Raw genomic sequence first — 11,313 nt, 5'->3', positions numbered from 1 at the left:
CAGACCCCGTCAGGCCCCCCCCCCCCAACAGATGGGCTCCGTGCGGTTACGAGCCCCTCTGGGGAACACAGAGCTGCCTACAAACGCCTCGAGAATCTGCACCTGCCATGAGAAGCGATTTCTGTTGGCAGCATTGGAACCCTCTCTCCCCAACCCCAAACGGAAAAAACAATTTTCCCTGGAAACGCCCTGGACGATGTGGTTGGTGAGAGCGGTCTTTCTTACGGGCTGTGGTTTCACCAAGGGGAGGCCTTCCCCTTGGCCGTGGGCTGTGGCTGCTTTGCGTCTCTTCCAGTCAAACCAGTGCCCTTCCTGCTCAGACTCTGTGCATCCGAGCAGCCGAGGTGCAGGTCAGGTCAGCTCAGGGTGCTGTGTGCCTCGGGATCCCCGCTCACATAGAGGCCTCGCCCACCCGTCTGCTGCCCTGGAGCCACTCGGACAGAGCGGCCTCGCTTCGTCTGGACCTGAGCGTCCCTGGGGCCGTCCCAGCTGCAGGTGGCCGGCCCCCACTCCGTCCCCACGGCAGGTGGCCGGCCCCCACCCCGTGTGCCGAAGCGCTGGGCTGGCGGGGAGTCCGCGAGGGGGGAGCAGGGCTTCCTGAGGCCCGCAGACCGAGACCCCCAACCACACGGGAAGACAGGCACCAGGAAGCCGCACGTTCCCGCGTCTGAGAGGTCCGTCCCTCGCCTCGCCCAGAGCACGCGCCCCACGGCCGTCCCCGACGTCCCTCCTCCTGCCCGCTATCCGGGGTCCCCTTGTGACTTCGCCTGTTCGCGGAAGTGCGCTGCAGCCCCGCATCGGCACTGTCAGGCCGCTGGCGCCCCAGGAAGCGGGGCCCCCCTGCCCACCGTCCTGCGGGGGACGAGGCCACGCCCCAACTTCCTGCTTCAGCTCCTCCCGCAACCGAAGCTCCTCCTCGTGGTCTACTCTGCGGCGCGGTTTGCGTGGGCGTTTTTGGGCAATTTTGTGCTTGGTGGCGATTCCTCCGTTTAAGATGGCCACTCTGGGCGGATTCACGGGGACCGCCCACGAGGCGGAGGTCACGTTCAAGCCAGGGGATCACAAGCTGGAGGAAGCGGGGGCACGATACCCGGATGCGTGAATGAAGTGAATGTGTCCGTCCTGCACGGGAGCTGCGTGTCATTTAGAAACTCAGCGGCCCCCGAGACACACGGTGGCAGAGCCCCTGGCCCCTCTGCACGGCCGCTGGGGCCACATCTCGCTGCGAGGACCAGCCTCCACCCCGGCCGCCGCTTGTGCTGGAGAAACGCGCCTCCTCTGGGCATCGGTTCCCACCGACCCCCAAGGTGACTGACCCAGCCCGGCCAGCGGCCGCTTCTCCCTGGGCCTGTGAACAGCGTCTGGCCCCTGGGCCTCCTGGTCTCTTCCGGGGGCGGGGGGAGCAGGGGACGCGCCGTGGACGCTCACCCAGCTTCACGTTCCCGCTGAGCAGAGGCTCTGAGACACCGAGCCGGAAGTGGGGACCAGCAGGGGCGGAGCCCTGACAGCACAGAGGGTCCTGAGGTCGCCCTGGAGACACCCTCCCCCCCCCCACCCCCGAGCTGCGTTCCCTTGGCCTCTGCTGGTTCCAGCGACAAAGGCTCTGACATTCCAAGCTGTGGGTCCGGAGTCAACGCTTCCTGTTTTAGATTCCAGCCGAGGGTGTGCTCCGCGTCCCCCAGAGTCTCCGAGGCACCAGCAAATCCCACCGTCCCTCCCCAAGGAGGCAAGCGCAGGGGACGCCAACGCTGACGCTGCTCCAGGAGAGAGGAAGGTGCTACTCGTCCGGTCTTAGGCGAAGAAAACGCGAACCTGAAGGGTGCCTGTGGAGTCATGCTGTTCCGAAGCCGGTCTCACAAGAAAAACTCAAAGCAAATGTTGGTTTTCCACTGCAGCACATTGGCCGTTACAGTGAACAAGAAGGAGGGAAAAGAGCAAATCTCTTGGTGCCTCAGAAATGCCCGGAGAAGGTGCTAGAAACACCTGTGGAGCCTAGGAGCCGGTTGCCACGGGAACGAGGGGCCTCGAGGCCACACCAGAGGGCGAGGCCACGGCAGAAGGCATGTGTACTTTGTTCCAGATGATCAGCTCTGAGCTGTCGGCGTTTTGCTTGGAAACAGTGAACGGAAAGTCATCTACTCACGTTACAACAACCATGCATCAAAATTATTTTAATACAGAGAAAACAGTCAAAACTTACACGGAACGTAAGAACTGTGGCCATTTACACATCTAGGAAGCAAATCCCACTTGTCGCCACGTGTCTTCCTCTCTGAGACCCAAGCCAGCCTGCAGAGAGAAGAGTCCGGAAGCCCGAGCGACGTGCACGTAAACACAGCGGGGTAGGCATTGTTTTTGTCTCCACTCGCCACAGAGACCTTCAGGGACAACCGGGGCCCCCAGCTGCTCCCTGGGAAGACACGTCTTCTTCATCTTCTGCCATGGGAGGGACACCAGTGACGAAGGGGGGGGCTGGTGGAGCTCTCAGGGAAACCGAGGCACGGGGACAGCAGACACTGGAACAGGGCCGGGAGCCCAGGGTCTGTGTCGTCTTGGCTTTGATACATGAAATCACTTTCCTTTCCTTTGACAACCCGTGTTGTTTCCCAAATCATCACAAACCAGGCGGCTTTAAACCAAAGGAACTTGTCCTCTACTGTTCTGGAAGCTGGAGACCCAAAGTCAAGGTATGGGCAGGGCAGGGCCGCATCCCTGATTCCTGGGCTCGTGGCCACCGTGCGCGCTTCCCTGCGTCTGTGTGTGTCCTCTTGTGCCTCTCACAAGGGTGCCGTGGGATTTAGGGCCATCGCCTCACAGCACAATTGCTTCCTGCCCTTACCTTAATTACATCTGCAAAGACCCTTCCTCCAAATAGTCACTAATGAGGCCCGGGCGACTTGGATTTGGGGGACACTATTCGACCCCCCACAGCCCCTCCACTAACTCCCTTTGCTCTGATGAGAGCCTCACATCCTTGGCCCGGCGCCCAAGGGTGTGCGTGCTCTGGTGGCCCCCAGCCCCGTCCTGGGCCCACCTCAGGTCAGAGACAGGCGCCTGGCGGCCTCTCCTCCAATATGCCACACACGTCCCACTGCAGGACCCTCCTCCTGTCCTCACCACCCCGCCGTGTTGCAGACACTTTCCTCTGACCCACTTACCCGTATTATGACGTTACTGTGGCCGTCTTCCCAGGCCCGTGTGCCCACCTCTGCCCGCAGCGTGTCACCGGGGCCAGGGGGAGCTCCCTGGATGGTCCACACACAATTCAGGGGCAGATCAGACCTCCGGAAGATCCTGGTCTGCGGCTAGCAACCCCTGGTGAGCTGTGCTCCGTCCTCAATAGCACGAACCTGACGCGTTCTGTGGGGCGCACCGTTTGCCCCAAGAGACGCCGGGACACCTGCACGAGCCCCCTCGCTGCCTCAGCAACGGGGCTCTCCAGACCTTCATCCCGGGACTGGTGCCCTACAGCGTGGCTCCTTCGCAAACCCCTGAGGCCAGCTTTATTTCATTTCAAGCCCGGGGGGCAGGGACTGAGGTGTCAGGCAGTGGGGGCAGGGCTTGCGTGGGGCCCGAGAGGAGGCGGCCGCCACAGAAGGAGCTGGACGCCGTCCACAAACGGGCTGTTCCCAGGACGGTGGAAACTATGTGATGAGAACAGCAGATGGTTCCAAACTCCCAGCCCCGGGAAGGAGGCCCTGGCACAGCTGGGGACACTCGGAGGTCCACAAAGCGGGGTCCCTTGGTCGGGGGGCAGGGGTCCTGCACAGAAGCCGCCTGGGCTGTCCCAGGCTCCCCGTGCCGGCCAGCGTCCCATCCCCTCCTGTTGACGGGGGAGCAGGACCCGCAGGCAGAGCCCTGGGGGCCGACCCCGGCCCGGCGACCTCAGAGGGGTCACTGAGCCAAACGGACAATGAGGTTAACTCGGTCGCGACCCAAAGTCAGACGTCCCAATGCCTCAGACCCACCACTGGCCTTCCTCCCGCCTGCTGCCCAGCTCAGGGGTCTCCGGGGCTCCCTTCCTACCAGGAGGGCAACGGTGTAAGCCGACGGGTTCACGGCCCCCTTGGGTTTGGGGAACCCCAGAGAATGACACGGTGACGTTGTTACCTACGGAGAGAGCACTGCACACACAGGCGACCATGTTGGGCACTGAACGAAGCAGGACAGAAACCAGGAGGGGCCCGTGGACTCCCCCAGACCTACTGTCCCTGTGAAGAGGTCACTGATTTCAACATTCAGATCGCTTTCGTGCGCAGAAAGTCCGCAGCCTTTCCAGTTAGCAGGGTGACTAAGGAAAAAGGGAAATTCCGCTTATAAGCCCGACGGAAGGATTTTACACAAACCCTCCCGCCTGCACACCCTAACCGGGGCACGCTCTTCCCTCCCACACTCTGGGAACCGACCACCTCAGTGCACGGACCGCGTCTTCTGCACCACCTGTGACCACGACCGAGATGCCAACGTCTCGTTAGGGACAGAAATCACCTCCAACCACACAGCAGGGGACCTTCTCACCCACTTTTATCGGGGCGATTGGACCCTGGAAATCCGAGACGTGATCAGATACCAGTTCGTCCGTTTCCTGGAAGCAGGCTGTGAGCGCGAGCCTGGGGCCACGAGGGCGGTGACCACGGAGAGGGCCCACCAGTGTCTGCAGGCAGACACGTCCTCCGTGACTTCTGCTCAGTCCCCAACGGCGTCAGACTCGGTGGGACTGGACTCCTGTTCACCTGCCTGCAGCGGTGTCTGCCATGGGGATGCTGGGCTCTGTCCTTGGGGCATATGGCACAGAGACCTCTCGGGCCAGGGCATATGACCAGGAAAGACCCCAGAGGAGGTGGGGACTGGGGCCCAGGGACGGGGGTGTTGCAACAGGAGGCTCCCGGCCAGCAGCGGGGGTGGCCAGTGGGGGGAGGGGGGTCAGCGGGGGTGGCCAGTGGGGGGGGTCATTGGGGGTGGCCAGTGGGGGCGGTCAGTGGGAGGGCCAGCAGGGGGGCGGCCAATGGGGGGTCAGCAGGGGATGGCCAGTGGGGGGGCGGCCACTGGGGGGGCGGCCAGTGGGAGGGTCAGCGGGGGGGGCGGCCAGTGGGGGGTCAGCCAGTGGGGGGTCAGCGGGGGCGGCCAGTGGGGGAGGCCAGTGGGGGGTCAGCCAGTGGGGAGGTCAGAGGGGTGTGGCCAGTGGGGGGTCAGCAGGGGGGTCAGCCAGTGGGGGGTCAGCCAGTGGGGGATCAGCAGGGGGCGGCCAGTGGGGGGGTCAGTGGGGGGGCCAGTAGGGGGTTAGCGGGGGGCGGCCAGTGGGGGGTCAGCGGGGGGCGGCCAGCAGGCGTGGCAGGATGCACCCAGTCAGCGGGGAGCTATCAGTAGGAATGGCCCCATCCCCCTCCCCTGCCGTGTCCCCCCACCAGCCACCTTCCTGCCGAAAGTTGCGGAGAGATGTCTGGTCAGCCTCAGAGTGCACGAGAGCTGGGGGCCCTGGGCCGGCGCTCAGCATCTCCCGGGGGCCCCGGGTCCCATCTGGGTCACCGGGGCGACACAGGGGTGGGCGCTCGCTGGAAACTACAGGGCCCGTGATGCGGCCTGCAGCCCTGCTGGGGTCAGGCCGTGCCATGCGGAAGCCGTGCGGGCCAAGTCTCTTCCTGGGGGTGGGGGTGGGGGGGCTCCAGAGGAAGACGTGCCTCCAGCCCAGCCCCCGGCAGACGGCTGGACAGCGGGCCGGCCCGGCAAGCGTGCTCGCCAGCCGGAGGACCAAATTCATTTGCAAAGCCAACGGTCAACCAAACCGGGATTTTTACTAACGCTCCAGGTCACCGACTGGCCTTCTCGAGGCCACAGGTCACGTGGCTGCGAGGACAGCTCAGGACCTGGCAGGCTCGTGGCCCGCTGCCCCACGCAGGCCCGCCTGCGCTGTAAGACCTTGTGAGGAGAAGCCGGACTTCGGGGTTTCTGTGTGGGAGTGCCTAAGCTTTGTGACGGTCCGTGTGCCACGAAAAGCCACGTCACTAGAAGAATCCGGTGACTTCCGCCTTCAGCATCCCCCCCCCCACCCTGAGACTGGGGAGCTCTGACGCTTACGGGTTATCTTTCCTGCACACGTGACACAGTGTCTCTACTCACGAGTTACGAGACCTGTCATTTCCGTGTAACACAGCCGCTGATCTCCAACGTCCGCACTCGTCAGTCACACCTGGCAAACACACCTGCTGATGCACTTGGCAAACACAACCGGCGGCGTCTGTGGGCAGGACCCAGGGAGGAAGCCCGTCAGCGTGCGGATCAGATCCTTCCTGGATGTGTCACGCTGCCCGCAGAGAAAACCAGTTCATCAGCCCGTGGGCCACGAACGCGCTGACCCCCGGGGACCGTGTCTGCGGGTGACATCACTCGGCTGTTTTCCAGAACCAGCTGCCGTCGGGCATGTCACTGGTGGCCCGGACACAGCTCCACTGTTCTCAGGAAGAAACTGTTGGCCCCACATGAGGCCCGCAGGTCTGTTAATGGGGGTCCAAGCTTGGTGAGGGGAGAAGCCGGCCAGAAACACAACCAAGATGCCCACCTCCCCACACACCAGGGCTCCCCCAGCTTTTCTGTGCCACCTCTGCTTGGGGCACGGCCCCCCTGCAGGCCGGGAGCCCCTCCTCATCAGGGCACCCCCCCCCTCACACGCTGGGAGCCCCTCCTCGGCTCCAGGACACAGCCCCGCCCTCCTCATGGAAGGACCCCCCCCCCCTTACAGAAGCGAGCACACACACACGTGAATGTCTAGTGTAGTGAACACCTATCTACGAACAGCACGTGATGACCTGTCTGCATGAACATACATTCATACGTACACACGTACCTAAAACATCGTGTCAGTACGGGTGCATCGCCTTCCAGCCCAAAGCACAGCAGACAGAGGCCCTCAGCGCCTGCGTGCAACTTCCTTGGGGAACACGGTTCCGGAACGACAGGGGCCAGCCCTGTGCCCTTACAAGGCAGGAAGGTGTGTGTCAGTGTAACAGCTGGAGAAGACTTCCCGGCCAAGGAGCCCCGAGCGGGTCCTGCTCAACCGGCAAGGCTCTGCAGGCTGGTCCGGGGCTGGTCGGGGCTGGGGAGGCGTCCCGCACGGGGAGTTAAGTGGAAAGGCCCCAGGGCCCCGGGCCGTGGAACAGACGTGCAGCCCAGCTCAGGCCAAGGGGAGGGTTCCGGGCCGCAGGACAGTCCAGGCATTATCTGTCGCCTCTGAAAGGGAGCACGTGGGGGGCAGAGAGGAGTGGCCTGGGGCACAAGTGACGGTGGCTACCCGGCAAGCAGCCATGTCCCACGGGGGTGGCGTGAATGGGAGAGGCGGTGTGGCGTGTGGCCTCAGGCTGGGAGCAGAGGCAGTTAGTCGTGTGGGAGAGGAGGCGTGGACCTGTGGGCGGGAGAGTCCGAGCCCTGCCGTCTGGTTTGCAGCCACACCCTCTGCACGAGCTGGGACCCCCCGCCTCCCCACATTCCGTCCAGCGGCCGGCCGGGCGCCCGGCATCTCGTCCAGCGGGGGGACTCTGCCCGCCAGCCCCAGAGCCACCAGGCGTCAAGGGCAGGAAGCTTGAGGCCACCTCAGGCTCACGGTGCTTTGGCGGGCGCCTGGTTCTCAGCAGTCCAGACCCTGGACCCCTCTCTCTTCCACCCACAGGCTCAAATCTCCTTCTGCTCGGCGTCTTCTTGCTAACACGCTCTAAGCCTGCTCGAGCGTCTGGGGTTTGGGAAAATCAAAGGGGAAAACCCCCCACAAATTCCTCTGCCGTGAGCCTCATCACTTTCTGCCCTATGGACACCACAGAACAGAATCCAGCCACAGCCCACGAGGTCGGTGACGAGAACCACTGTTCGATTTTCTCGGCGCTGCTCCAGCATTCAAGGCTGGCATCCCGTCCTGAAAGCCACCCGGGGCCTAGCAACTCTTCCACAAAAGCCACGAGCAAAGTTCAGAGAGGCTGAGCACTGCACCTGTATCACACAGCTGGAGAGAGCCCGGGTCTGTCCTCCCGGGCGGTGACCGCTGTTCTAGACCGTCAGCCCATCCGTCCAGAGGCGGGTTCCGGGAAAGCTGCGCGCTGGGGGCCACACTGAGGTCCCTGCTCCTCCCCCACCCCCCGCATCCCGATGAGCTGGTGCCCCCAGGTGTCCTCACGACAAGCCCACCCCGTCCCCACCCGAGGGGTCACCTTGCTGATTCCAACACAAGGGACGTGTTAACGAGAACAAGATCTTGAGGAGGACGTGTGTTCCCCCAAAACAGCACCCTTTAGCCGGACTCGCGGGGCCCCAGCCCACCCTGCCACGGGCTCTCCGCCCGAGCCACCGCCGAGTTTCGGGCCCTTCCAGAAAGCAGACGTGCCGCGCTTCCCCGGACGTTGCATCACGACGCCTCAAACGTGCAGACGAGAACGCGCATCGTCGGCAGGTCTGGGAGACACGCGGCCGCGGGCACAGCTGACAGGTGGTACCTGGTGGTGCAGATGAGGCCGCGGGCTCCAGACGGAGAACCTCGAGGCAGCTGCGGACCCGGCTCCTACCCGTGCCCCTTCCCGTCCGCCTGGGAGCCACCATGCCGGTGGGCAGGCGCCTGTGTTCACACCGCTGGCCCGGGCTCCCTACAGAACCTGCACCTGTCCTTCGCCTTCTGTCAGGTCAGGAGGATGACTTCCAGCCAGAGCGGCCAACAGGACGGTGCAACACGCTCTGGTTATTTCCAGACGGCGCTCACGGCAGCCTCCCTTACACCCGGGACCTCGGGAAACAGACGCGTGAGGAAGACGATCCGACAACAGGACCAACGTCCTGAGCGAGTCAAGGGCCCAGGCGTCCCCTCCAGGACTCCCCTCGCGGACCAGGACCATGCACCAAAGACAAGGGATTCCCCGGGACCGCGGGCGACACAGCGGAGGAACAGTGGGTGCCGGGCGAGCGCGTCCACCCCCGTGCCGCGTCCAGCACTCAGGTCGCTAGACCCAGGCGGGACCCGGACAGACACACACACACACCCAGACACGCACATTCAGGAGCGGCCTGAATCCGGGGCCAGCTCCCTCCGGCCTCATCCGGAAACTCTACTCCCGGAGAAAGTGACAGAGTCGCTTGAATTCTCACACGGTTCGGCCTGAGAGCCTCACACCCGGCGCGGCCGTCTGGGCGGCGGGGGCCGGAAGGAGGGCGGCGCGCCCTTGCTCTGCGGCGGGCGCTCCAGGAAGGCTTCCCGGCAGCAGGGGCCTGACCACGCGTCTCCCTCCAACGGCTGCTTGTGGGGAAAACCAGGAACGGGTCTGGATCCCCCTGGAGGCTCCGCTGCAGCCTCCCCAGACACGTGCGGCCTCACGGCTCTGAGCCGTGTCTCCGTGGCCTCAGTGACGACCCACAGGAGGCGCTCTGCCAAGTGCAGAGAACCAGGCGCGCCACCGGGGGGCCACCGATCAAGCGAGCAATCCCGCCAGCTCGTGGCACAGGGCTGACACCACGTGCGCCTGTGACGGCCACGAATGAGCGAACCGGCTCGCGGCTTCTCCGCCACGAAGTCCCACTCCCTGAATTCTGGACCGAGCGGAGTGGTGGGGTATTCTGTCCCTTCTCCGCGGCCACCCACGTGTCCTCACGTCCCCAGCCCCACAGAGCGCGGGCCACGGCCTGGTGCTCGGTAAGCGGCTGAACAAGCAGAGGACAGAGGCGGCCAGTTGGGTGGCCAGAACCTGGGGGGCACCTGCGGCCCCGTCACCAGCCCGGGTCAGTGTGTGTCCACCGGCGGGCAGCTCCGAGCAGAGCCTGGCTGACCGCACCCGAAGACGAGCCGCAGACCAGAGGATCCGGGACGCAGCTGGCGGAGGTTCCCGGGGACAGTCGGCCCGCAGGAAACACGCTGCGTGGCCGTGGACCCGGGGGGCTCGGACCACATTCTCCCTGCCAGACAGACGCCCACGACGCGGGCACCGCGGCTCCGCCCGACACGCCGTCCCCGGCAGCGTGCGCGTTTCTGTCCTTTTCCAGCAACCTCACCGTAGTCACTTCAAAGCCACGCTCACCGGCGGGATCACTCGCAGCGCAAAGGGGCGGCGGGGTCCCGTGGGAGCAAGCAGCAAGCCGCCGGCAGGGCAGCGGCCCACCCTCGCCTCGTGTCTTCACGCGCACTGCCTGCAAAGTGAAGACACTTCGCCCCCATCGCCTGCAGGCTGGGTCCCTCCCCTGAAGAGTCAGGGGGCCGCCGCCCACGAGGAGTGGGACCAGCAGTGACTCCTGAAGTAGGGGAGGGTGCACGGTGTGGAGGACAGGTGTGCGGGGGGAGCTGTGATCTGGCCGGGGACCCAGGGGCCGAGCCGCGGAGAAGATCCACGAGGCTGGCAGTGAGCAGAGCACAAGCCCCGCCCTCCGACACCGTCCCGGGCACGGCCACGGCCACCACAGTGACAGGTGGTGCGGGGACACGAGGAGGAGGAGGAGCAGGCAGCCACGGTGGCCGCGGGAAGGAGGCTGGCGACGTGGAGGCCCCTCTAGGTGCAGGAGCTCGGTCTGTGCACGGACACTGGGCACGGCCGCTGGCCTCCAATGAAGCCATTCCGGGTCACGGCGGTGGAGGCTTCTCTACAAAACTTCGCTCTCTGTGGGTGCGGGTGGCAGACGAACCGAGGCCGGAATTCTGCGTCCCCCCCTTTCCAGGGCGCAGCAACGGGGCCGGACGGCTCCAGGAACCAGGCGGTGCCACCCCGGCCCGAGTCTGTGCCGGGCCGGTGACACCCGGGGCTCGTGCGGCGGGTGTGGACGGGAGTCTGGCACGGGTCGCGGTCACAGAGGCGACGGATTCCAGTCCACGCTGCAGGTCAGCACCGCGGAGGAAGGACTGAGCCCCGAGCCACCCGTCAGTCAGGGGCTCGGGCAGAGCAAAGGCTTCACAAGATGTCGGCGGCCGCCCGCTCAGGGCCGAGGAAAGCAGGCGGCACCGGCCTCCGTGTCAGAAGTGGGCCCGGCAGGTGCGGACCCCTGGGGGCGCCGAGCCCAGCCCGGCGGTCCAGGCGCACCGGCCTGCGCCTCCTCACCGAGCCCCCTCGCTCCAGGTCGTGACGGGAAACGTGGACGGCGTCACCTCCCGGCGCGGTAGTTTTTAGGGAACAGACACGCGTGTTCTCAGCGAGTCGGCCAGCAAGGGCTCCGTCCGTCTGTCCGGACTTGTTCTGCTTTCTGGAGACAGAACAGTAAGAGGATCAGTCCGTGGGCGGGAAGGACGAGGATGGTCGGGAAGGCGCGTGGAGCTTCTGTTGTCATGTTGTCACCGCACAACTCCGGGCTTCTCGGCGAGGGTCG

The 11,313-nt window shown here is 65.0% G+C and overlaps 1 protein-coding gene across 1 annotated transcript; it reads right to left on the bottom strand.

Annotated features, from left to right (window-relative positions):
* Positions 1 to 1,992: 1,992 nt before the first annotated feature.
* LOC123581440 (WAS/WASL-interacting protein family member 3-like) lies at positions 1,993 to 10,570 on the bottom strand. The gene is made up of 9 exons (XM_045447503.1): positions 10,328 to 10,570; positions 10,015 to 10,149; positions 9,143 to 9,262; positions 6,201 to 6,301; positions 5,406 to 5,639; positions 3,969 to 4,022; positions 3,706 to 3,823; positions 3,159 to 3,245; positions 1,993 to 2,109 (listed from the first exon to the last, which is right to left on the bottom strand). The coding sequence occupies exons 1-9, from the start codon at positions 10,568 to 10,570 to the stop codon at positions 1,993 to 1,995; spliced, it is 1,209 nt and encodes a 402-aa protein (XP_045303459.1).
* Positions 10,571 to 11,313: the final 743 nt, after the last annotated feature.

Source organism: Leopardus geoffroyi, chromosome A3, assembly GCF_018350155.1.
Source record: "Leopardus geoffroyi isolate Oge1 chromosome A3, O.geoffroyi_Oge1_pat1.0, whole genome shotgun sequence".
NCBI classification, from domain to species: Eukaryota; Metazoa; Chordata; class Mammalia; order Carnivora; family Felidae; genus Leopardus; species Leopardus geoffroyi.
The sequence above is the reverse complement of the archived record's forward strand: the minus strand, read 5'-3'. Positions and strand labels throughout refer to the sequence as shown.

What these genes read in the sequence shown, in the direction of transcription:
- LOC123581440 (XM_045447503.1), bottom strand. Translation starts at nt 10,570, where the DNA reads ATGGCTTCATTGGAGGCCAGCGGCCGTGCCCAGTGTCCGTGCACAGAC. An exon ending in TTTGCCAAGTGCATCAGCAG is followed by an intron (nt 5,640 to 6,200) that starts GTGTGTTTGCCA and finishes CCCCACCCCCAG; the next exon opens with GAAGAGACTTGGCCCGCACG. An exon ending in ACCTCCGAGTGTCCCCAGCT is followed by an intron (nt 3,246 to 3,705) that starts GTGCCAGGGCCT and finishes TGGACCATCCAG; the next exon opens with GGAGCTCCCCCTGGCCCCGG.